Genomic DNA, 27,656 nt, shown 5'->3' with positions numbered 1-27,656 from the left:
GTCATCTCATTGGGAGATCTAAAGGAGATCTAATTCGTCTTTTGACAAATGACTGTGAGCTTCTCATGGCCCTCTACCATATTGCAGAATTTCGTGGAAAACAACAGCACAGAACTGCTAAAACTGCAAAAAATGGCGGAACGAGTACGGAAACGATAATAATAATCATCTTATAATAATTGGTAATTGCACAGGCGTACGGCCGACCAAACGACTGAATTCAAACTCTACATGCGACAACCCATGCACGCAATCGACTCGTGCAGATAGGCGTTTCAGACATAACCATAAACAAATGCCCAAACGCCCATATATAGGCATATAAGGAGTTCCGTCGCTGTATGTGTGTACGTGTGTACGTCTGTAATCCACCCAACTCGAGAACCACCACAAAAGGCTTCGGGTCAGGCTCTGCCAGTGGACCTAATTCCTAGGGCCTAAATCCCCTCACCTGTAGATTCCATGACGTCACATTGAGATTAGGCAACACACTTCATATTTGGGCATTCCCGAGACAGAACTCCATATATAGGAGGAATCGGAGCAGCAGGAGGAAAGGAAACAGTCTGTATCTGTCAGTCTTCTGAACACTTCTTTGAGCTTCTGTCACTTAAACCAGAATTCAATATGTGGAATCAAGGAGGAGGATATGGTGAATCCAGCATGGGTGGTGGCTACACTCAGTGCCCAAGAGGTTTCGCATCGCCGTTTTTATCCCAAGGAGGGGAAAAGAAACAGAGACAGCGTGCTACACAGATCATCCCGTGCACAATGTCTCAGTTGATGTCTGCTGCTCAAACTGACGAGGTCTTCAAAGTGGGAGAGGTGGAGGTTGCCCAAGTTACTGTCGTGGGGGTTATCAGAAGCATAGACAAAACCACGACCAACATCCAGTACAAGATAGACGACATGACGTGTGCTCCTATGGATGTAAAACACTGGGTCGACTCAGAGGATTCCAGTGTAGACGGCGCCGTCCCGACCCCCGGCACTTATGTCAAAGTCTCGGGCAACCTGCGGTCCTTCCAGAATATCAAGTCTGTGGTGGCGTTCAGTGTTAGTCCCCTGGAGGATATGAACGAGATCACCTCACACATGCTGGAGGTTGTGCAAGCGCACATGCCTAGTCTAAACAAACCACAGAACACGACATCTGGCGGCGGTGGAGTGATGAACTCGAGCAGCACTCCCATGTCCCGCCCTGGCAGCAGTAATGCGGGGGGTAGTGCTAAAAACGGGCTGAACCAAAATCAGAACCAGGTGCTGAGTTTGATCATGCGTTGTCACGATGCTGAGGGCATCAGCCTTCAAGAACTGAAACAGAGACTTGGTGGCACAAGTATGCCTGTCATCAGGCAAGCAGTGGAGTTCTTGAGCAACGAGGGACACATCTTTTCCACCATCGACGAGGATCACTACAAATCTACAGACAATGGTGACTAGCGTACTCACCCTGATCCCATTGCTCATACCACAGAACACGTGTGACAGAAGCTGATATTGTACCTAAAACCTTAACAAGGAGTCACACTCTTCTACAGCAGTTTATTTTGTTTGTTTGTTAAAGAACTACAGTGGAACGTTTGTTTCCACATCTGTTTTCCTGTTAGTCCTTCTGTTATTGTAGCAGGTGAAACAGAAACAGACATGACCCATTTTCAACCTTATCTAATGTTTGAGCCTCACTAACTAAACTCACTAAAATAAGATGACAACCATTGCTGTCTACTCACTCAATAATAATTGAGTAATAATTGATAATAATACAAAGTATGAAAAACTAGAGACAGATACAGAAATGTCCATATTGGCAACTCATGTCATCATGTCAACGTTGCAACACAAATAATACAAACTATGAAAAACTATGTCATCACATTATCAAATGAAATAGTGTTGTATAAAGTACTGAACTTTATTCCTACAAAATCACGACTGTACGTTCAAAGTGAATGAGTGGCTGCCGACCGGAAGCGTTCTGGTGGCCCAAACTGAAGTGTTGGCTGCATAGAGCCCATTCTGTTACCACCACCCCTCTCTGCTGATCCTGGGCCATATTCTAGCGTGGGTCAGGGTGAAATTACTTGGAAGGCCCCTATCCTATCCTATGTGTGCCTACGCAATGCGGACCCACAGTCTGGCATTAATCCAACTTGGATCTTTCAACTCATGTTCTTTGTGGTCATTTCAATTTCCTATTTTCATGTTCATGTTCATTGTCATCCAGCTATATATTTGTTAGACATGATCAATTGAGAACGTATGAACAGATTTCATGGCAATGATCAGTAGGCTGCCCTGAAGAGAGGATTAAAGTTGCAGTGATATTTATTTGTTAAATGGTGTTTGTTCAGTGGTCTCCCCGTCTCTCCAGCTCAGAAACATATTTTTCAGATCAGGATAAACAAGTGAATGCATGGAAATGATGACACAAAGAAATGAGTGGACACAATTGAAACTGGAACACTATAACATTGAAGCTAATAAATGGGTACTCTCTCTGATTGAATGAAATTGGCATCCCACCTGAAAATGTATTTTTTTGTTATATTAAGGAGCTGTAGAGACTGTTACTGACCAAACAATCTATATAGCAATGATTACTATTGAAATATAGAGCTTTCATAAAAAACTGCTTTAACTTGTTTATCAACTTAAACCCTATACTAATTTGACCAGTGTCTGCCTGGGCATTATACTAGGCCCCCTCCTGCTTTGCCTCTACACTGAGTACACTCAAATAATATCTTTGTTGATGCAACGTGTTGTGTGCTTGTAGATAGGCTATTTTCGCAGATCTAGACAAGCCCTAGAATAGAGATGCTAGAGTTCAGAATAGTCCACAACTCCACACACACAGGAGTTCCCCTTTACACGTTTACTGAAGCCATCCACAAGTGATATTTTCAGATACACTCTTCATCTGCTCTCCTGGTCAGGAAAAGGTTGTGTCTGCATGCTGTGTGTGTGTGTGTGTGTGTCTGTGTGTGTGCGTGCGTGCGTGCGAGCGAGCGCTCGTTTGTATGTGTGTGTTTGTGTTTGTATGTATGGTTTGACGATGGTGTGTGTGTGTACAATTTGTGGTTTATATGATGGGGTTTGTGGAGGGGTTATGTGATAGGGATTGTGGTGTGTGCGTGCGTGCGTGCGTGTAGTATACTATGATGACTATTACGGTGTGTGTGTGTGTGTGTGTGGTACAGTCAGTCAGTGATGCACCATGTTCCCTGCGGCCATCCATCTGAGGTGCCTTTAACTGATTGAGAAACGGGAGGAGGTTGTTAGATGGGAGGAGATCAGAGAGCTGGAGGAGGAGGTGAGGGGAGGGGGGGCTGTGTGCTGTGAGAAGGGAGGTGGAGGAGGAGTTCAGGCCAGGGTACTGGGCAGAGGGTGCTGGGATAATACAATACAATTCTGTCCGACTCCCAATTAGACGTCTCAGATGCCATACTGTATGCATTGGGAAATTCAAAACGCACAAGGAGCCTTGCTTTAGTCAATATTTTCAGTGCCCCTCAATCGCATTTTTGTCTAATGAGGTGCACGTCATCCACGTGCCCACACGCACACAAACGCACGCACGCACGCACACACACCCCCCCCCACACACACACGTTAGGAGGTTAATATTTTCACACTGAAACCGATAACCATGTGTTTAAGCAGGATCGTGTTATCACAATCACACACAGTTTGACTGACGCAGGGAAAGTCTACACTCTACTCTACCCAGTAAAAACCTCAGTGGTAATTTAACTCGGAGTGTAAAAATGGACCCATCCATATATCACTCTTTTAGTTAAATTACCACTGGGGTTTCTTTACTTTTTTCTTTACTGTGTAGGGGCATCCTCATTTAAACTCTCAGCCCCGTTTCATAGCATAAGCACATTGCAGATGGCACGCTTGCATGCATGCTTTAAATCAACCTTATGGGCCATTTTAGAAATTACTACAGTATCATTAAGGAATGCACATGGCCACACACACACAAACTCATTTATGCTCCGAAAGGTGGGTTCTGCTGATCCTGGAGATTCAGTGTACAGTGTCCAAATGTCTGAATAATAATCTCCCTTATTACTTTTATCATATTAGATCCTACACTCACTGTTATGAGTGTGTGTGTGTGTGTGTGTGTGTGTGTGTGTGTGTGTGTGTGTGTGTGTGTGTGTGTGTGTGTGAGAGAGAACATTCTTTGAATCATCAGTGAACAACTTTTCGTGTTACATTATGTTATAATGACGATGTCAAAAGCTAAAGGAATAAAGGAATGAAGTCTGCCTCTTGTCAGCGTTTACGGCCAGGAGCACTTGCATGATTAGATGTCTTACGATCGATGGAGCCTCTTCTTCCAATCATTAAGACTGCTCTTAACAGATTACAGCCCCCCTCCCAAACACATTCTCCTCCTCCTCCTCCCCTCCCTGGCTCCTTCTGCTCTTCCTCTGGTCTGGTCACACATTTTCTTTCTTCCAGCCTCGGGCTGATGGAAAAAGGATATTTGCCGTTTATACAATTTCACTCTGAATTTCTGTCTTTCTAAGATTTTATTTATTTTGTTTCTTATTTTGTAAGAAGTATACAGTAGGTAGGATGGTAGCGTTTCACACTGAAAGGTTGAGCGGATGAACAGGGGAAGGGATGAAAAGTTGAACCCAGAGGGATATGAGCAGACGAATGAAAAAGATGAAGCTGATAACAGTTCTCTGTCAACTTCTACTTTTATATTTCATTCCATCAACAGCACCTAACCTCATCACAGGTAAGTGACAAGTTTACACACACACACACACACACACACACACACACACACACACACACACACACACACACACACACACACACACACACACACACACACTTAATTTGTGCATCTTTCTGCTTTTTTTCTTATGGTCCGACTACATGGCTTCTCCCTGGACGTGAAGCAAATATGTTTGAAGCCAGAGGTACGTTACTGTATCCGCTCACAACTGACCCTGTAATTGACCAATTGTAGAGAAATGTTTCATTTTCAATGTTTTCATTTCCAATTTAGGGGTTGGTTAGTGTGGATGCTGGTGCAAAAATAGCAAAAGTTTAAAACACACATGTGTGTGGATGTGGCCATACATAGCCTACAGTACAGAGTATTGTAGGACAGACTACTCTCACTGTTAGTTAAGGGCCATAGATAGACACTGCACTATGTTCTAGTTCTCAGGATTGAATGTTCAGTGTTGGCACTTATTTCAAACCTTCACCTTAATTAAGATCAATGGACAATTATTAATAGGATAGTGATAGCTACTCCACATGCAAGCTCAGAATGTGTGGCGATAAGACACATTGTGAGCTTGTAGATCGGCTACTTGTGCACACTACCATTGTAAAATGAAGTATAATATAATACAGGCTAATATTTGAATTTATTCGTGTCAATTCATTGATACATACAGTACAGAAAGGGGGGGCTTCCGCTTGATTAACCTACAGTATGAGCAAGATTAAGTTCATCATTGCTTCTAAATGTCAGTTTCATTTGATATCCTATAAGGAAGAGATTACTGAAAATGTCATGACTAATCAGAGGCGGCATGTGTGTGCAGGTCAGCGTGTCTGTAGGGTTGGCAAAGGGAAACCGTGTTACAAGCTTGCGTACTTCTCCGAGCCCCGGCGGCGCCTCAACTTCGGAGAGGCGGAGCTCGCTTGCCGACGGGACGGCGGAGAGCTGCTGAGCGTGGAGTCGGTGGCCGAGCAGAAAATCATAGAGCAACTGATCACGGAACTCCGCCCCTCCGATGGAGACTTCTGGATTGGGCTCCACCGTAACCACGGAGACCAGGACAGCGTCGAGGCCGATTGCTCTACGCAGTACTACTGGGTGGACGGCAGCAAGTCCACATTCAGGTGCACTGCAATATAGCACATGGTCACTGTACCTTAAAAATATTGCAAAGTAGTTTTCACACCTTTTTGTCATTTCAAAAATAGCATATGCATATCTGCTATTTTTTTTAATAGCCAACGCAAAAGTCTAAAATGACAGATGCCCTCCTGCATGGTATTAATGGGGTAAGATGCTTTGTACACCTGTCTAGTGTCTAGTATGAGATAGTCCGGTATACTGTAGGCCCCTCTTCGTTATTCCTAAAACCTGGGGGGTGATTGGGCCTTTGTGGGCCAGGCCCTGCCTGAGGATCACAGGCAAGCAAAATCAGTGATCCTATACTGTAAATCGCTCCTGAAAAGGACTTTTATGTTAAGGCCATCATTGTATTTGTGGCCTCTCTTTCATCCTTGTTTATATCATTTAATGCTAGTTTTTAAATAGTTGTATTTAACTGTTATTTATTATATAGCCCACCTTGGGTGGTGTAATTCTTTTTTTAAAGCACTTCTTTAGCAGGTGCAGTGCACATATATCAGCATATATACTTACGTACTGTATAAGATACTCCACGCAACACTGACTGCAATGCGGACAGTTGTACACTTTAATCACAGTGCAGTGATTCTTTTGCAGTGCAGTGTTGCTTGGAGTCTCCGATAGATCTTCACTACCGCACGTACACCCAGCTGGCCTCGGATCTGCACATTCTGTCAGAGTTCTCCTCAAGCACCTTTCCTCACCGTCTCCCACTCTGTCTGGCTAAATGATGAAGAATGATTAGGGTCCTGGCTAGGGTGTCCCCAGCTACATGATTGATTTAGGAAACCAAATGGACCCTAACTCAATCATAACTCACAGAGTTATGGCACATCGTGTCATGTGATCTGCAATTTGCTGCGTATGCAAATTGTAACAGGTTCGAGAGTTTAAAAAGGGACGTGAGTGTAAATTCATGTAAGAGTGTAAAAAATTACCTAAATGGACAGCTCCATTTGTACACTGATCATTTTACAATGTAGATTGGAGTCGAGGAGATGAAATATAGCATCAAATGGGGGTCCATGGCCTAACACATGATAACAAATTAACAAGGTAATAAAGAGCCTGCCCATCCTGCCACATCTTTGCAACATTCTGTGTGTGTGTGTGCACACACACGTGCATGTGTGTGTGTGCACTGCGCATGACTGTAACTGTGTGACTGTGTGTGAGTGTGTGTAGGAACTGGCACTGGGACGAGCCATCGTGTGGGTACGAGGTGTGTGTGGTGATGTATCACCAGCCGTCTGCTCCCCCTGGCCTAGGAGGACTCTACATGTTTCAATGGAATGACGACAACTGTGAGACCAAGAACAACTTCATCTGCAAATACACTTCAGGTATGGCATACTCGTGCACATGAATATGTGCACACACAAACTAACCGTCATCGTTAACACACATTGATAGGCAAACACGGTAAGCCTGATTTTTTACTTCGTTGCACACTGTGGTCCCACACGGGGGGCATCCTTTTGTCCGACAACTCATAGGCCCGACGGGGCGATGCTCCGAGGTGCGCTGCGGGTCGGGAGAGGGTTGCGGTTAGGTTTAGGTGTCTGCCCCGGGGGAGGTTAGGGTTAGGGTGAGGGAGGAGGTAGGTTGTCGTTCGGACCAATGCTCCGTCGGATGAAAGTACTGCACTCGTCGCACACGATATTAGATCTACACTTTCACAACATTTTGCAGAAAGTTGTGAGCCTGTGGATTGCTATTTTCAGTGCACATTATATACATCCAAGTATAACTCAGACTTTATACTCAGTCTCACACGCACACAGGGACGGGCAGAGACACACAGGGATGCATGTGTATAAATATAATATAAATATGAATTTCATTAGAACTTTCTCAAATTATTGTGAACACAGAACATTTGATGTTTGTATATCATTTCATTTGCAGAAAAATCACTAGAGCCTTCGCCTTCCCCTAACGCAACCCAAACTGGTAAGACCAATCTTTTTTTCTATTTTTTTTTTGTCAAGGTTGAGGTTTACTAGTACAGAAGGAACTTGCTTCGGTACGTAGTACAGTGACATCTGACAACTAAAGTAGAACCTCCAACATACTGGGGGTCATACAGTATACAATACAGAACTCACATACAGTAGTTAACTTAGGGCTGCAATTGGGGATTATTTTCTATCGATTACTACTTTTGATTAATTGGATGGTTGAGAAGCGCATCATTTAAATTGGATTTTAAGACAAATATCTTTTTTAATAGATTTTATATAATTGACTAAATTGATCAGCAGTCTGACTAACGACTTGAGCCCCTATTGTGGGATGGAAAAATAGCAAAAGTTGCAGACACAAGCTCACAACGAGTCACGGTGCCATGCGTTGTGTTTGCGTTGTGAGTTTCTATTTTCTGTATTTTTGATACTTTTTTTTTTTTAGAATACAAAAATATTATTTTATTAAAATCAAATAAATTACTCTCCAATTGAATTCCATTGACATTTAGAGATTTTATACTTTACTTACAGTCTCATTAATTAACAGACCATACATGCAAACAGAAATTGATTGCATTAAACGTTAAACAATGTTAAACTCACTTTGCATGTTGCTTTGCCACACGATGTGCCATTCACTTTAAGCATGTGCATACACTCTATTGGCTAAGATTCTACAGTATGCATATATTAACTACGACGTATTCGTATAGCATAAAGCCAGTTGTTGATGAAACAGCCATCATCACTGTGCATTATTTGACTTGACATGAACCCTATTCTGGGCATGTTATAATATGTAAACAAACATTCTATGGAAAACATTCTGCAAAAATATCAGATCTACAATTTCCAAAATAATGTATAAATACAGTAAATATGATTAGTATTGATTATTTGAGTCTTACCGTAACTAATTCTGTTGATTACAGATGCCCTACCTACATCTATCCTTCCCTGGAATCCAGCTGACCACGAGAAGAACAGGGCTACAGGTCTATAACATTCATTTTAGACCTCAACATGAAGATGTGACAGAGGTCACAAAATCACAACCTAATTTAATATTTTGGTCAGCTGTTGCTTTTTTTTTCAGTGTCATATATTGGCAGGAAATACATTGGTCAACATCAAGTTTTCTGTTGCAATGGACAACAAGAGTCAACATGGCCCAACGCTACAACTTAGGGCCCTTTCACACTTGAGAAGAAATACATTAATGTTTTTTAATTTGATCCGCACTGTTTGATGCCTTTGGCAAGCGTACTTAACTTGACTAAAACAAAGCCTTATGTACAGCATGGGTATGGATATTTAAGCAATTGTAAGAGATTGTAAGCAATATGGTCACTAAATCCAGATCTTTATTTTCTATTGCAGCCCTGAATTTGATTTACATCATCCTTCCAACCATACCTCTGCTCCTGCTGTTTCTGACTGTGACAGGAGTCTGCTGCTACAAACTGCTGGTCAGACGGTGAGAAGCAGCAGCAAATCTGGCATGGTTTTAAGGAGAGGGAGGGCCATATTTCAAAAGGGCCAATTAAGAAATCGAGATTATTTTAAATATTTAAAAAAATAAAAGAACACAAAATTCACGCAATTACTATGGATGGTGTTGTTCAACAGTAGATTTACCACTCACCGTTTACGATTATGCGAGTTTCATAGAATAATAAATTGTACTTCATCATGCAGAACTTTAAGTGCCCACTACATCGTAAACATGTTGGGACACTCCTAATAAATTAGGGAAACCCCTGGCACAAACCGTGCAGATTAAGCATTCCATATACTGTACTAAAAGATAAATGTGCTGTCTGAATACTGATGAACAGCAGTTACTGTATATCCCCTCCACGCTGACTAATCTAAACTGTAGCCAAGTAGCTAATTCATACACTAAAGGCCACTTGGCTGGCTGAAGTCATCAATCAACACAGTTTTTCAGCTTTGGACAAAGTAAAAACTAGTCTTATATGCAGCATAATCATTTTGTGACAATGCAATTAGGCATGTCAGTTGACACGGCAAAGTACTTTGGGAAGATTAAGATTAGTAATGAAGACTGTTACGGTAATTGAGGGCATTAAAGTCACTATTCTTATTCCAATCGATTGCATTCTTTGTTGAGGAATGAGGCTTTCGCATTTCTACTAAATGTCAATTTTTCTTTTTTCACTGGTGTCAGAAGGAAGAAGCAACAGAAATCAGAAGTGTGTCCGACCGAGCTAAGACTCTGTCCCAGCCCGACTTCGAACGACGTCTACAACGTAATTCGCTCACAGAAGGAAGACGACCTGATGGCAACGCGTCCGCACACCAAAAATACCTCCTTCCTATCTCAGGTTTCCTCCCCCGAGATCTCCTCGCCCACCACCGGTGACTACGACAACCTGGGGGGTCGGGACACCGAGAGTGGCTTTGTGACTCTCGCTAGCACAGCTAGCTTCCTTAACTTTGACCTCAATGACCTCAGCCTGGGGCGCCTGGGCATGGACACAAGCCTCACTCGCACAGGAAAGGATGCGTACGACACAAGCCTCACTCGCACAGGAAAGGACGCGTATGACACAAGCCTCACTCGCACAGGAAAGGACGCGTATGACACAAGCCTCACTCGCACAGGAAAGGACGCGTATGACACAAGCCTCACTCGCACAGGAAAGAAGGACATGTACGACACAAGCCTCACTCGCACAGGAAAGGACGTGTACGACACAAGCCTCACTCGAACAGGGAGGAAGGATGTGTACGACACAAGCCTCACTCGCACAGGAAAGGACGCGTACGACACAAGCCTCACTCGCACAGGAAAGAAGGACGCGTACGACACAAACCTCACTCGCACAGTAACTGACTTGTACGACACAAGCCTGGCTCGTGCAGGAAAGAGGGATTCGTACGATACAAGCCAGACCCACGCGGGAAAGGGAGAATCGTACAAAACCAACCTGACTCGCGCAGCAAGCCTGACGCGTACAGCAAAGAGGGACTCGTACGACATAAGCCTGACTCGCACAGGAAAGAGGGACTCATATGACTCTAGCATGAGTTGCTCAGGCAAGAGAGACTCATACGATAGAAGCCTGACTCGCTCAGCAAAGAGGGACTCTTATGACACCAGCGTGAGTCGCATGGGGAAGAGGGACATGTATGACACTAACATAGGCCGTTCCGGGAACAGAGAAATGTATGACAGGAGCCTAGGCCGTCGTACAGCAAAGAGTGAGCACTTTGGGTCTGGCAGCTATGGCGAGCAGGAGATATATGAGGGCAGTCTGGGAGGGAGGGGTGAGTTCTACGATCTTGGTCTTGCGCCTGGTGGGCATACAGTGAAGGCTGACATCTATCAGACGTATCTGAGCAACGGAAAGGAAGATACATACCAAACCAGCCTTGGGTATTATGGAAACCGCAAATCCTACAATCCAAACATGGATTGTTACAGAAATGAGCTGGTCCTTGGCAGTGGCAGGCGATACTTCAATGAAGCAGAATGGGTCAACAACAACTACTAATGCACCATACTGCCTCTGTGTGTCCACTGCTATGTGTGTACAGTATGCATGTGTGGGATTGTGGGGGGGGGGGGGGGGGGGGGGTGCAGAAGAACAGAGCTCTTCGGAGATTGTGCAACTCTTAACCGAGTGAGGACTGAGGAGAGGTGCCTTGAGATATCAGTAAGATAAAGCCATTCATTCCGGTAACAGAGTGGCATTCCGATTTCAAAATGCCGGTGTGTAACCATTTGTTCCTAATGGGACAGTGAGAGCTTTTTGTTTTTTTAAGCGAACAAATCCGAATGTGACTTTTGTAGAACGCCACCTCACTCTCTTTCTCCCTCCTCGCAATCTAAACAAATTTTAAAGGAGATTTAACTAACTCTTCCCTTTCCTGACCTAAACTGCACGGAGTATAGGAGTGTTTGTCCTGTTTGGCCGCCTATTTGCATGGCCTTGATATGCTGCTCTTGCCTTGTGGGATCATGAACCCATAAAGCCTGAGTTATATTTTGTTGTGCGCAGGTGATAGATCTGCTATTTTCTATGTGTGACACTGGTGCACAACTAAGTATAACAATCTGGCTTAAGCCTAATTTATAGTTTGTCGCACGACAGCTTTCCTGAAGTCGACCACCTTGTAACTGCTCACCAGAGGTAGCCTGGTTAATAAACCAGACCGAATCAGCCGTTGCCAAAAAAAATTGCCTACCGGCGGATTTCGGTCTGGAGAGGCTCAATTTTACGCCCATTTCCTACACACGAGAATGTGGGCGCCCAATAGGGACACGGTATGCAATATGGGCGGGCTTTGGTACAGTGACGTTCAATGCTTGAGACCTTTGACTGACAGTAGCTCTGACCAATTGCGTCAAAGAGAAAATGTTTCCCTGGAAATGAAATCCAAGCTGAGCCTCCCCAGACTAATATCCCACGGATCCGTGCGATATTAGTCTGGTTTATTAACCAGGCTACACCAGAGGGTCCACTAACATGATCATGTGATGTCTGCACTTCATGTTGAGTCGGTTATTTTTGGCGAGCAACTTTGTGTGACAAAATATAAATTCTGTGCCTGTGCTGTTTTTTCTAATAGACCACATGGTCATGGAGAGACTACCTCTATGAAGTTATGGCACATCAAACTGACATCACTTGAAAAGGGAAGGAAAAACAAACCAATATAGCCCTAAAGGTAATTTTCAAGTGATGTAACCGTAATTTATAGCTTTGTTCACGGCACGCCGTCACCACCTACCAACGGCCCTGTGTTTGGTGTCACAAACACTGCACCAACCAATAGAGGAAAGGGGTTCACTGACTGAAATGTGTTTGAGAGCCTGCAGCCTGAACAAAGCACTGGCATGATAAGAGAATGAGAAAGTACTGCATTGTATGTTATGTAAAATGCATCATGCCTTGTTTCAATGAGAACTCACCTAATTACAAGTGAGTGATTTGTATGTTTGATACAGTATCTAAGAACTCCCGAAATAAAATGTCTGAAACACACTACTTGTCAGTGTGTGATACTGATATTTGTCCAACAGAACAGCCAAAGCAGAGCACGCCCCACCATTGGGGGGGTGCTCTGTATAATATTGGTAACTTGTTTTTTTTCCATTGAACATAACTCAACATGCATTTGCTGTTGAGTCCAAAGCATTTGAGGAGATGGAAAAAAGGATGTGTTCCAGTGGATCCAATGTAGTTGGATTTGGTCACAAGATTATGTTAATACTTTAAATGAGTTAACCATTATGAAACTCACAGGATTATTTTTCAAAAACAGAAGATCAAGCTCACAACGCCATGCGAAGCCATGTGAACTTGCAAGCTGGCAATTTTCACTAGTTTTGCACAACATGCTTTGGCATTAATGTACTCAAAAACCTAAAAAGTTGAAATATGGATCATATACTGTACATGATCTGATGAACAGCAACTATATGTTTTAAGTGGCTGTTTTTGATTAGTGCATGTGACCTACTATTATGTAGCCTGGTTCCAATCTGGTGTGATCCAATTTTACCAATGTAATCTATTTCCTCCATAGTAAAAGACAAGATGTGTACTTACTTACGTTTTTTTATTAACATTTCAAATTAAATTAATCATGCACCCTCACTTTGACAAAGACATTCATCCTCAACCATTTATGTTTCAAATAGACACACACCAAATTCATGTAGGGGTGAACCTGCACTGTGAGATCATTCTTTTAACAGAGTAAACTTGAAATTGTTCACGACACATTTCCAGGTTCAGCATGAAAAGAAAAGCACTCAATACTATTATGTTTAAATGTTTAACTGGGACTAAATCTGGTCTGATGTGCATCACCCTCACATTCATTTCCTGCTGTCTCACACACACACACACACACACCCACACCCACACCCACACCCACACCCACACACACACACACACACACACACTAATATGCTTGCTACATAGATCCTGCTTATACATACGAAGCATACACACATGCACGCACGCACACGCACACACACACACACACCACAGATGTCCTTAAAGGGTCAGATATCTTTGACGCAATTGAGATATAAACTTCAATATTTTTTTACATAGACACACATACAGTATCCCACCTACACTCACACACCCGTATACACAAACACACACATGCTCACCCACAACGTTTGAAGGATGGACGAATGACAGGTGATGTTTGAAAGAGAGTTGAGGGACAATCTGCGAGTTTCAGAACAAAGACTGTTCCAAAGTTCTGATGGGCGAGGCGGCGAGGTCAGCCATGGGAACGCTTGCGCGGCTGCTTCGACCGCCGTGGTTTCAGGATAACATAGCGACTGTAGCTGATGTGTTGGTCTGACAGGAATGGGATGTAGAACGCCCGAAAGAGAGGAGATGACCTGAGAGAGAAATAGTGCTTATTGCGACGTGGGCTCCATCAGAGGCTAGCCATCTACTTATAAGAGCGTCTATCCGTCGGTGTGTGTGTCCAATTCGCAAATTGCTGGACCCATCAGCGCCAACATGTGTAGAAATACTCTGTCACAAGTAAAAGTCCGGAAATCAAAATGTACCAAAAGTACCAAAAGTAGAAAGTACTCATTATGCAGAATGTCCCATTTCACAAGTTGGGCCGAAATGCATATACGTACAGTAGGGCTGAAGCGTGATTTGTAATAATAAGCTAAATCTAAAAGTAGTAAAAGTAAAAGTAAAAGTAAAGTATTGAAAATAGGAAATACCAGCAGAGGAGACTCTTTGACCCCTTTTACACGAGAACGGTTTCCATAGAAAACGACAAAATAAAGTATCATTTGCAGGGGTCCGTTTAGATGGCAACGGCGTTTTCGGTGGTTGAACAATGGAATGAACTCGCGTCTCCATGTAAACGGGCAAAACGATGAATCCGCATAACGTGTGACGAGACGCAAAGACCGTACAGGCGACGCCATGTTGCTCCATGGTGCTCCATGGAAGGAAAGAAACATGCGCAATGGGCTATATGCAGCCAACACTTCCGTGTTCAGCTTCCTTGGTCTCAACTGCGCATGTTTCTTTCCTTCCATGGAGCACCATGGAGCAACATGGCGTCGCCCGTGCGGTCTTCGCGTCTCGTCCTCTTTAGACAGTCCTTGCCTAGAATGAGGAAGCGATCCCTCGCTCCGCTCATCCTACGAATACAAATGTAGCGACTAGCGAGCCGCTGCATCGGTGCCTTGTGATAGGAAGTAGAACGGAAGTGGTTCTGGTACGCATGTGTTACTTTACACCACTGCTCGTGCACACTACCAGTAGGCCAAGGAATCAGCACCACATATGATATTTCACATTTTAGGAAGTATTAAACTTTATTTTAACAATGGAAGATGAAACGGCTCTGAAACCTTGTCCATATATCTAATCTATGTCATACTGTAAGTCATAGATACTGGGCTACATGAAGTCTGAGATCCACATTAGAGCCATGATGTCATTAGACCATGTCTTGTTTTTATTTTTCTATACTCCATTTTGATCGGGTTTTAATGCATTTTGAGTCTTTGATTACCTTAGTTCTCTGCTTTCCTGGGCTTTGTCAGAGCATTTCTTTCTTTCTTCTTTCTTCACCAAAGCTTAAAGTTCTCAGCAGCACATTCATTTCCATGCAGTGGCCAAGTAAACTATAATTGATCCATGTCACCATCATAATAGGAACTTTTCTAGTTTGCCTGACATAGGCGTTTTCCACCAAGAAAACATTACAATGTTGTTTGTTTTTTTAGGGAGAATAGATAGGACAATGTACTGTATTGAGTAATGTCAGTTAGGGTCAGGCCACTTGTGACACCTCAAATAGCGTGCACCACACAGATCAATCTACAGTATTTCAGGAGACCTCAAATAGCGTGCACCACACAGATCAATCTACAGTATTTCAGGAGACCGTAGGATTGCCTTAGTATGTGTCATGAAAAACTAAAGGAGGAATAGAAATTGAATAAACTTGAGAAGCACTGAACTTTTTTTTGTGTGTGCAAGGACTCAGTATTTATTTAGTAATCAATATGCAAAATGACTAAAGGGCACTTTGAGTCCACTAGAGGAGAACATGTAGGCCTACTGTAGTCTTGTGCCAAGTGTGGCACAAGACTACATACTCTCTCAGCAACAAATATGTCTTCTTGGTCATCGTATTATTTTAAATTAACGGAACTGCATATGTGTTTGAGAGAGCACAGTACCTGGATGCTTGAAGAAAAGGCTTGTAGGCAATAACACTCCACTCCTCTTTATTAGCAGAGTAGCGTGGCTCATGTGCCGTCTCGCTCTCTGTGTCCAGGTCTACCAGGTAATGGCACTGCCGAATATCCATCTGCAAGACAGCAAAACAATTACATTATGGCATCAGTAAAAAATAAATACAAATAATCTACAGCAGGGATAGGCATTTAGGGTAAACTAAATGTAAATGTAAAATGTATATTATATTGTTATAACCCATTAAGACCCGAGGCTGATTCTACAAATGCCTTCCAAATCAGTAGTAGTTGTACAAGCTTTCAAGCATATCTACTATTTTTGAATACACGGTTTTAATGGGTTAATGCAAATGTATTATGTATTCATGTTCATCAATTAAATAAAAACTACTTATTGAATGTTATTAAACAATGTACTATAAAAGCAATAGTCGAATGAATTACTAACTAGTACTAGTAGCAAACAAAACAATTACCATAACATAAACATTAACATAACATTTAGTAATGGTTAATTCACCATAAGCCTTATCAATATTACTTGTTACTGTTATGTTGCCTGACTCACATATCTGCTTGGCTCTTCCAGGTTCTGGTCATTCATATTGGCTGGAATGATCTGAGTAGCCAAAGGAATGGAAGCATAGGGCTGAGGCAGCTGTCCTTTGAACTCTGATTGGATGAATTGCAATTGCCAGCTGGAGATGTGAACGAAGCATTATTATATGCATAAAAAAATATACTGTATATAAAACATCTAATGGAGACCTTTCATAGTTTTATATTTTAGTTAGTGATAGCCGTCCATATTTGAGCCACATCTTCATTCTAGGCTATGCATTGTCACGGGATTGATTCACTGATTGATCAAAGTTTAGACTTTTATAAGGTCTCAAAGATCGCAGTTTCTCATTTTGAGGCGAAAAATCACTATTAAGCGTGCACACAGCCATGTATATATATTTTTTTTTTAATTGCTGGATGAAATGAAATGAAAGAAAGACGAGTTCCCTCGTTTTGGCACAGGTGGGTCGTGGAGAGAAGAACGAGGTCCCACGTTCTTGGCATACATTTGGTAAATAATTAAAAAGAATGACATGAAAATTCATTTCAATTTAATTAACTGCTGGATGGAAACAGTGGTGGTGACATTATAGTTGAATACTGACTTGTTAGGTAGGAGAAAGCTGCTTGGGAAGCGGTACCACTCCTTGCCCACACACACGCTAACATTCCTGCCTTCAGGAACAGAGTGGAGTGTAGGGTCCTTGGCGATGCGGTGGAACTCTGGGTATAAGTCCAGAGGGGCGTGATAGCCTGCCAACAGAGATACGGTAAGTGTCATTACTCCTAGACGAACCCATAACCCATGCAATAAATGGTGCATTTATACAGCAGCTTTATCCCATTTCTATGAATTCATGCCCATTTTATGACTGTGCTTGAATGTTGTCTGGATCAGAATGCCAGCTAAAAGGCTAAAATAATAAGTGATTTACAAAGTGCAAAGACTGAAAATCTTAGATTAATATGGCAAAGGGATTTAGGATGTGAAATAAGTGAAGAGAAATGGTCAAATATAATTTCCAAAGTTGGGTGGGCCACTAGGGATATTAAAAGCAAATTTACACATTACAAAATTATACATAGATTCTACTATACCCCTGTGAAACTGTTTAGGATGGGCTTGGTGGAAGACAAACGGTGTTGGAAATGTAAAGGGGAAGATGGTACATTTTTACATGCATTTTGGGAATGTCCTGTGGTTGTGCCTTTCTGGAAAGAGGTACTGGGGAAACTTGGAGACTGGATGGGGCAAATACTACCAGAATGCCCAAGGTTATGTCTCTTGGGAGATCGCACGGTGCTGCCACAGGGGGTCACCAAGGCACAACATGCATTGGTGACTGCAGGCCTTATTACTGCAGCTAGGTTGATACTGAGAAACTGGAAGAGCTCTGCTACGCCAGAGATCACAGACTGGACCCAACTTATGACTGAAGCGGCATCCTTTGAATACTCAATTGCCAGGAGGAATAACGTCAAAGGGAAGTTCCATGAGATATGGGACTATTTTTATTTGTATATCAAAGGATTGTTGTAAAATTTTGTATTTGTACATTACATATGATATAACCACGAGTGTCAACAACAGAGTGTGGAGGGGTGTTGTCCAGGGGTTTTCTTTTTTTTGACTGCTAGGTGTGTTTTGTTTGTTTGTTTTTTCTTTTTAATTTTAAGTCTTCATGACTGCTATGATACCTTTTGTCTACAGCCTGGCATGGCCAGAATAATATCACTGCGTAGATATTAGTCTGGAACTTTGGTGTGTGAAAGATTAATTTCCAAGGGGCGGTTACAAACATATTCAAACATCACAGGAAAAAAAGTCTCACTTTGAATAGTGGGCTCTGATTGGTCACCCACAACTCTGGGGTAAGCTAATTTAAATTCAAACTGAGGACTGCCAGACCAATCTTGCCAGGGATTAGTGTGGTTTCCAGGCTATGTTGTCTAATGTTCAATTCTTGTGCAGTCGATTTGCACAATATACTTCTTTAGTAGTACTACCGGTAGTCTTATTGTTTAATATTGCATTGCCACTCACTTAGCCTCGATACCCAGGCTTTCATTTCGTCTGCGCGAAAGATGAAAGCCTGGAAAAAGCCGTGGGCTGAACCAGTCTAAAAGTGGGAGTCAACCCTTCCGGGTGGGCGTCGCTCTAAATGATGTGACGTAGCGCTGCACTAGGGGGGAGAGGAGGGGCCGGGGGTGACGGACAGATCGATGAGATCCAATCAGGGTGCGCGCATTTCTGAGGCGCGACCCGCCCCTCTAGACCAGAAATGTCTCTGCTTAGGTCAGGCTACCACTCACTCACTGACTGACTGTATCACGGGCCAAAGTTAATTCCTTCCATAAAATTGCCATGCTTTGAACTACATTATTTCTAGAATGCGTTAAGCTACCAATTACGTGTGTGTGTGTGTGTGTGTGTGTGTGTGTGTACCTCTGAAAAGGGCCATGGAGCGAGACAGTGACATCAGTGTGAAGACCAGTAGGGAACCCAGAGCCAACCAGTTGGAGGAGACAGTGTAGTGCTCCAGACGATAGCGCTGGAACAGGAAGTGGTAGCATTTCTGCAGACACCGAGGCAAGAAGCAGTCATATAAACTCTGAAAAGTGTGCGTGCTGAAACATACATGTAACTGTTGTTGCAATGGTGTAGGGTTACAGCAGATGGCGCTATTGTTTCTTAGATACTTGGTGCGCTTAGCTGGGTATCACACTTGAATAAATGGGGGATGATACTCTAAAAGTGCATTTTCAAATAGAAAGACTTTGGTCTTAAGTGAAGATTCTTTGTCTGTGATGCTGTCAGGATATCTTACAGTGCAAGCTTTGGGGTCGTGATCTAGTGGTTTACAAATGGTGTGAGGTCTCACCACGTACCTGCAGGGAGGAGAGCGCAACTGCTCCATTGAGGCAAATGAGGGGGTAGATGGGAAACAGAAACCTCTCTTCTTTGTGTGGCCTGGTAAAGAACACCAACATCCACAGGTACATGGGAGACAGAGTCATCCAGTATGGACGTCCAAGGTTCTGCACTGAAATGACAATAAAAACCACAGTAAACCACATACAATTTAGGCATTAAGCAGACGCTCTTAATCCAGAGCGATTTACAGTAATAGTATATTATATACACACTATAGAATGGCAGGTCTACAAATGTCAATGACCTGACATCTGTCTACATAACATGCCATCTCAAATTTAGCCTTTGGATAAGTCTGCAAGGTTGTCAAAGCAGTGCTACGGCAAGAGCTACAGGCATAGCGGAGTCTGACGAGCCTGTGAAACAGCGGAAGATTGGGAGTGAGTCTGCAATTCTAACAGCAATGGGGAGTTCATTCCAGTTTGGGAGCCCGAAGGGAGAAGTCTGGGATGTGTGGAGCGCTGTCCTGGATGCTTTAGGGAAGGTTCTGCCAGTTTCCCTGCGTTAGCTGATCTGAGTGAGCGGGAGGGGTTGTAAGGGTTGGATACAATGGATATATTGAATATATGGAGGTGTCATACCTTTGGTTTCTTTGTAGGCCAACATCAGTGTTTTGTACTCTATGTGGGCAGTAACTGGGAGTCAATGGAGGGAGCGGAGAAGGGGGGGGAGACATGTGAAAACGTTGGCTGGTGGAAGACCAATCGTGCTGCAGAATTCTGGATCATATGGAGGGGCTTAAGTGTTCATGCTGGAAGGACCCAACGGGACGAGCTTCAAAGCACACTCTTGAGCAACGATAAAAGTCTTTCATATCTAGACAGGGCTATCATTTATTAAAACAATAAAAAGGCCACTCTACACCGACCGGTTTCGACACACCGCTGTGTCTTCTTCAGGGCGTGGCTAGAGGACTGTCACTGACCCTGTGACCGAGGGGACCAATCAAATGAGCACATCATAAAATGAGGATCAGTGCAAAAAAAACCATCAGACAATACAATATATGGCCACACTTTGTGACATTTTTGAGGGCCCTCCTATATACAGGTTTAACCCATTCTGACCTGAGATCAGATTCATAACGAGGTTTCCACTGGACACACACTGGTCTGATTAACCCATTCTGACCTGAGATCAGATTCTAAAAATGTCAGTCGTTCTTCGATTTTTCAAAAATAGCAGACCTACAAGCTCGTATCGCGCCACTCGGTGGCGCGATATGAGCTTGTAGATCTGCTATTTTTCAATAGCTAAAGCATAACATGATGCCGACACCAAAATGGGTGCCCGGTCAGAATGGGTTAAAAACACCATTGACAATGAAGATACATTAAACCCCATTAACAATAAAGCTAATCATGGCAACATGAGTTAGACTTTAATATATTGGCGCCCCTCACTTCACACAGGTGTGATTTTTACATACATAATTATATTTAAGACATACAAAAATCAAAAAGATGACCAAGGTCACAATATGTAGAATCCCATTCGAATTGTTATAGAGTGTAAACCTACACAGGATCGAGTGACCTCTGTGACGTGTGCCTTGAATTAGAGTCGACTGTCCAGGACAACAACAAGGTTCTTGGCCATTGGAACCGAAGTCACCAGATGTTGTCTTAACTTGTCTATGGAAATGGTTAGACCCTGCGCGGGGCGGGACTTAACTAGCAAGAAAAGAAGCTCGGTCTTGTCTGGGTTCAGCTTGAGGTGGATGGATGAGAAGAGACCACCTCAAGCTGACATGATTGTAAAAACAAGACAAGAGTGAGTCTAATTATGACATCATGGCCACCCTGTCTAATCTTATGAGTAGTTTGTGAACAAAGCACAAATTAGTGGTCTATATATACCTCATTTGGCCAAATTGAAATGGTGATCTTAAATTATAAATACAAATTTTCACCTATAAGATCAAAGGTGCTTCAAAACACGGAAATGACCCCTTTCAATGACAAAATGATTTAAATAAGTAGATTCCTTTTGGGCCCACACAGTACTCACCATTGAACCTATGCAGCAGTGTCTCCATTAGAGCGGTGAGTGGTAGAGAGAACAGTGCCAGGGCAAACACCAGGTTAAAGTTCAGGAAACCATTTTTAAAGTAGAAATGCCAAGGCTCTGTACCTGCATCAAAAACAACAGCCCCTGCTTTAAAAATCTCTTAAAATATGAATACTGAATACTGTATGTCTATTGTGAGAATATGAAGGAAAATATGCATCTGCAGAGAGGCACTGCTGGTGTCTTTAAAGCCGACACGGCTTTACCATAGAGATCAGGACCGTGCTCAGTGAAGACGTTGTAGAGTAGTATATTTAGTGGAGCGATGACGAGCTTCCCATAAAAGAAAGAGTCCACCACCACTAGGGGTACCTGAGAAAGAAAGGGAAACACGATTGGTAAAAAAGCGGACGCACACATGTGCACACATTCCCATTAAACGACCGGTGAGTGTCAGGAGCAGTCTCACCAGCAGAAGCAGCAGAGCAACGGCTGACCAGGTGATGAAGCTCTTCCACTGTCTCTTTATCAACAGCAGGTCCAAGGCAATCGGGATCCTACCAACAGCCAGGCCATAGGTAACATTAACAGAACTTCTGAGAAAGTACATTATTTTTTTTTTCTTCAAACTATAGTTATGTGGGAAAGCCTACTGAGTGGCAAAAAAATACTTTCTGGCCTTGACAGCCCATACATCTAAACAGAAAAGTCCCATTTACCGGTAATTGCATGAAATTACTTTAAACAACATTTGTCACTCACTTTGCCACTCGATTTGCCATTCACTTTATGCATGCGCATACCCTCTATAGTAAAATTGGACGCAGAGGTGAGAGAAAGTAACTACAAATAAAAAACTATATCAGAATGTTAATGTCTGCGCAGTGATGATACATACAGTACAGGATATGAGTATGTCAAATGTTACTTCAGACTATGAATTGTGTATGTAATATCAAAAACAATACTACCTTTTTAACTCAAATAAAAAGGATTTGTGAGCTTTTCAATCTTACCCAATCAGAGCAGAGAAAGGCCACCCAACAATGGCACCAGCAGCTACGCCCAGGATGGCCAATGGAGGAGAGTCCTGGAACCAGCCTGTCATGGCAACCAAAGTAGTGTACATGCAGAAGGAGGAGGGCAGGAATGCTGCAGACAAAGATGGAGAAAAGGCCACATAAAATGATCAGCGGGTGTCCTCTAAACATGTTATGTTACACTATATGTTCTCTGGTGTGGACATGCGTTTAGATTTACCCACTATGCTCCTGAATTGTGTAAGCATGAATGTGATTGGCCTCATCGACACAAATTACACTTGCACTTGATAGGATACGAGGTGGTTCTGCAAGCAATTCGACTTTAAATGTATTAAATTAAACAATATTTAATGAACAATATGGGAGAGGATGTCATGTGTCGTGTCCCAGGCTGAAATCCATGACATTGTATTTCCAACTGTATGTGGCGAGTGCACAAACTGGTTGAAGCTAATCAAGGGGCTGGCTTTAATGATTTTAGTTTTTGTGATGTTTTATTATTATTTTATTCCTATATTTTTTTTTAATTAAAAATAAAAAGAGAATGGAAATTATTTTATTGGACCAACCTGCCGATGAGCAGAACATTCCGGTGCTCAGGACAAGAAAGGCCAACATCAGGCGACCAACATGCAAGCCAAACTTTTTACACACTGCCCTGTGTCACACACACACACACACACACACACACACACACACACACACACACACACACACACACACACGAAGTTGTGTTTTGTACTAACACAATCCTTAAAAAAATTGACAAAACCATTGTCTACATAAAATCTTGTTGAATACTCAAATTCTGATTTGTCAATCATGACAATCTGGGCTCTGTTAATGCTCAATAACAGACCGCTACTGTGCTGCTACTTATTTTTTAGGATAATGTAACAGACCGCTACTGTGCTTCTACTTGTTTTTTAGGATAATGTACATTGAGGCAGTCATTAATGGAAAATAAACCATGACAGAGTGAAGACCGCCTCCCTTCACATTTTGGCCGATATCGAATATAATTAATTGCTGTTATGGCCGATAACCGATATTACCGATGTTGATATGATCTCATTCTGTATTGAAAAATAATAATAATTTTGTCCATTCTGAAAAATACATGTAACAGGGTGTCTGCACTGCAGGCTTAGGCAAGTCAGATTTAACTTAAATACCTAACCTCTATATTTAATATTGTGTTTGCAGATTAATCTCCCATCACTACTGCATACATTTTACATAAAAAAGAACACATTGCCCTGTTCACAGATTAATTGAAGTCACTCACTTATAGAAATAGAGCTCACAGACACAGCAGAAGAAAGCAAGGGCACATCGTACAAAGTAGAACACCAAAACCTGCAACAGACAAATTATAGATTTTTACAGAGAGCAGAGACCTACTACAGACAGTATGTATGTGTCTGCAAGAGATGGAGGGAAAGAGATGAAGAAAGAGAGAGCGAGATAGAAAGAGAAGGAGAAATAATTGTAGTTACCTTGTTGGTCTGTAGTACATGAGCATGTAGACAAGCAGGGAGGGCGTGTAACCAGAGGTAACCATAGGATCTGATGGCATATAATGGAGAATACTCCCATGTTTGCATCCCTGTGCCATATAACAGGTAGTGCATCTGTCCAATGGGACATTATGTTAGAAAAAAATAAGAAAGAAGAGTATAGAAAAACATACATCAGTACAGTAACCTGCTTGAGGCACACATTATTTATAAAAAAAAATAAGATGCATGTCAAATGTGTCACATCTGTGTCACCACTTTAACCAACTCTACAAGCTCATAGCACGCAGTGCCACGCTACAAGCTTGTAGATCTGCTATTTTAGAAAAATCATGAACATGTGCCGCAAATCTTTGAATATATATTCTTCCACAGCAAACGTTTTTAACTCATTTGCTTCTGGGTAGTCCCTGGAACAACACATTTTGAGATGGGGGTCGGCGGCCAATTACAGATAATTCTGGGGTTCCTTGCCATGAAAAAGTTTGAGCACCAGTGCACCACTGATACATTTTTCAGAAAGACATTTTGTAGAATCTGGTCTCACGTCTTAATGGGTTAACAGCCTTTCATAGGTTTGGCTAGCAGCTAGCCCTGGTCCAGTGCTTACAGCGAGTCTCTCTCACTGACGCCCTGCCGGACTCCCATTCACTGCTCACTAGCAGCTTTTCCCACTGCGTGCGAGGGTTTACAATTTCCCGAAAAGAAAAAAAAACGACATAACTAATCACCGAAACAAAGCCTGTTGACCTTGGTAAAAGTCTATTCTCGAAGCTGGGAAGCTTCTCAGGTCCCCAGCTTCTCTCTAAAATACACTATCTTAGTCATTAAATATAATGAATCCAACCAGATCGGTGCAGGCAAAACCCGTAAATGTGTTACATTGCTGTATTAAAATGGCACAACGTGCATTTTAGAGAGAAGCTGGGGACCTGAGACGCTTCCCAGCTTCGAGAATAGACTTTTACCAAGGTCTAGCAGGCTTTGTGTCGGTGAGTAGTTATGTTGTTTTGTTTATTTTCTGAGAATTGTAAACCCTTGCACGCAGTGAGAAAAGCTGCTAGTGAGCAGTGGATGGGAGTCCGGCAGGGCGTCAGTGAGAGAGACTCGCTGTAAGCACTGGACCAGGGCTAGCAAGTAGTCAGCAACCACATTTTGAAGTGGAAGGTATCTGAGAAAAGGTGCAGTCAGATATCTGAGTCAAATGATACATTATTTTCAGCTGCAGCCAACATCAAATTAAATCAAATGTTTGAATATTGCTGGTATGCTAGCCTCGGTACCAGGCTTTCATTTTTGTTGGTGCAAAAATTGAAAGCCTGGAGGAACGCATTGTCCGCTCTGGTCTAAAAGTGGGAGTCAACCCTTCCGGGTGGGCGTCGCTCCAAATGATGTAACGTAGCGCTGCACTAGGGGGGAGAGGAGGGGCCGGGGGTGACGGACAGATCGATGAGATCCAATCAGGGCGTGCGCAAATCTCAGCCGCGACCCGCCCCTCTAGACCAGAAACCTAACACGTTAGCTCAGGCTACTGGTATGCCAACAATGATTCAATAATGGTTCAAAAATTGTATAGTTCCACTCTACTTCCAAACATTGTTTGATGTATGACATTGATGTTGCAAGACCTCCTTTATTCATCATATATTCACACCTCTTGACAATGCAGAAACTACTTACAGGCTCCCAGTAATTAAAGGTCTCGTCACAGTCGGAGATGTTACTAAGCAGTGCTGCGCAGAAGCGCGCAGAGAGAAGGCATTTGAATGCTGTCGACCCCTCAGGTGCCCATACCTGCCCTCCTCGACTTACTGGCCTGTTTAACACACACACACACACACACACACACACACACACACACACACACACACACACACACACACACACACACACACACACACACACACACACACACACACACACACACACACACACACACACACACACACACACACACACACACACACACACACACACACACACACACTTCATTCATTGTTTTTCTTTTTGGTTCAGTATGTTCTGTATGGTTCATACAGAACCATACACTTCCAGAATGTTATTCTCACTGTAGAATGTTTTGCATAGTGATCAATCATATCCTATAAGTAATGTTATTGCAAATTTGCAATACCACATCTAAACAAATCAATGAGTGATAGTGGCATACTGGCATTGGTGCTAGAACTTCTAGCACCACTGAACTTGAAGCTATCATGTTTAGTGAGACAATTTGCAAGCTTGCTTATTGCTTATTTGCTGTATTATTTGCTTGCTGTATTAATAACTTTATGTGTTAAATACTTATATTACACCTCAGGGCTGGGCAGGTTTATGACAACTGCAGGTGTCATTTTCCATGCAGTTTCCCCATGCCCCAATAGGCAGGCTTATTAAGTCTTCCTAATGCCTATTGAATTACATTGCTTTCTCCACTACCTCAAACTGTAACCAAACCGTAAATCAGTAGCCACGAATTAGACAATTAGTACCCTACATAATAATTCTAGCTGGAGCTGATGATGATCCCGGCACGTTGCTGACGTGTCAAAGAGAAAAAGAAATCCCCCTCCATAATCCTGTGGTGTCTTAGCTGTATTAAACGGACCTTAGAGACCAAGATATGAAATTGTACAGTATTCTTATAGTATTTCTAGTCACAGCAAGTATAGTCACCTAATACCCTGTGTGTGACAGGTAGTGTAAAAAAAATAATTAAGTCACATCCGATTCGAGGAATAATGAATGAATCAAACCAGGTGATGACAGACCAAGCATGTGATTCATTCAGTTACAACACACTAGCCTGGTTAATAAACCAGCACCTAGTACACATTACGTTATATTTCAATTCAGTGTGGGTGCATGCATGGTCCAAAGTTATAGGCTATCTACAGTACTGATCCATCCATCAACATGATTATTGACATCACGAAGTGACAACGTACTGGCTATGTGGCAGCTCGTCCCGTGCAGTTGGATATATGCACACAGACAGTAGCACGATATCTAAATGTCCCTGGCCAATCCTGGGTGATACTCACTCTTGCGGAGCCTCTGCGCCTTTCATGTCATCACTACCCTTGTCCTCCTTCGCGGTTCTAGCTTCGGTAGGGACATTATTCGCGTTGATTGCATCCTGTCTGCTTCCTCGCCTAGCTCGCTGCCGAAGCCCCTTCGCCGCCATGTTTACTAGAAGCTCAGGGCTTCGTGTGTTTCCGCCACTGGCCGTCACAATCTCGCGTGACGCAGAGCCAGTCTAATATCGCGTGGCCTTGAGGTGGTGGCCAACTAAACTCCAATGTTAAATTTTGTTTTCCATAACGCGATAATTAAATTCAAACATCATTACGTGTTTGGCCCCATTATAAAATAAAATCTAAAACTTTAAATAATAATCATCATCATCATCTATAAATGCACCAAGTCGAGTCTGTACAGTGTACATGATTGAACATCTGTAATGTAAT

General features: G+C 42.7%; 3 protein-coding genes across 4 annotated transcripts; 2 read left to right on the top strand and 1 right to left on the bottom strand.

Annotated features, from left to right (window-relative positions):
* Positions 1-596: 596 nt before the first annotated feature.
* Positions 597-1,443, top strand: LOC310857784 (replication protein A 32 kDa subunit-A-like; the record flags this gene model as incomplete). Its single annotated transcript, XM_083763664.1, has 1 exon — positions 597-1,443. Exon 1 carries the CDS (start codon positions 628-630, stop codon positions 1,441-1,443), a length of 816 nt encoding a protein of 271 aa, XP_083619790.1. The 5' UTR covers positions 597-627.
* Positions 1,444-4,936: 3,493 nt separating this feature from the next.
* On the top strand, positions 4,937-11,399 carry layna (layilin a; the record flags this gene model as incomplete). The annotated part of the gene is made up of 7 exons (XM_083790545.1): positions 4,937-4,952; positions 5,592-5,892; positions 7,097-7,254; positions 7,820-7,864; positions 9,259-9,355; positions 10,070-10,371; positions 10,981-11,399. 7 exons carry the CDS (start codon positions 4,937-4,939, stop codon positions 11,397-11,399), a joined length of 1,338 nt encoding a protein of 445 aa, XP_083646671.1.
* Positions 11,400-13,286: 1,887 nt separating this feature from the next.
* alg9 (ALG9 alpha-1,2-mannosyltransferase) lies at positions 13,287-27,373 on the bottom strand (the record flags this gene model as incomplete). 2 transcript variants are annotated; one of them, XM_083763604.1, is made up of 16 exons in its annotated part: positions 13,287-14,275; positions 16,097-16,227; positions 16,683-16,812; positions 17,284-17,431; positions 19,125-19,254; positions 19,568-19,722; positions 20,195-20,248; positions 21,624-21,746; positions 21,890-21,995; positions 22,093-22,180; positions 22,640-22,775; positions 23,236-23,324; positions 23,955-24,025; positions 24,166-24,300; positions 25,867-26,002; positions 27,231-27,373. In XM_083763604.1, the coding sequence occupies 16 exons, from the start codon at positions 27,371-27,373 to the stop codon at positions 14,152-14,154; spliced, it is 1,899 nt and encodes a 632-aa protein (XP_083619730.1). In that variant the 3' UTR covers positions 13,287-14,151. The 2 variants fall into 2 exon arrangements, with proteins under 2 accessions (XP_083619730.1, XP_083619731.1); XM_083763605.1 differs by lacking the exon at positions 20,195-20,248 and having other exon boundaries at positions 13,289-14,275.
* Positions 27,374-27,656: the final 283 nt, after the last annotated feature.

Source organism: Protomyctophum parallelum (genome assembly GCF_964188405.1).
Source record: "Protomyctophum parallelum genome assembly, chromosome: 1".
NCBI classification, from domain to species: Eukaryota; Metazoa; Chordata; class Actinopteri; order Myctophiformes; family Myctophidae; genus Protomyctophum; species Protomyctophum parallelum.
The sequence above is the reverse complement of the archived record's forward strand: the minus strand, read 5'-3'. Positions and strand labels throughout refer to the sequence as shown.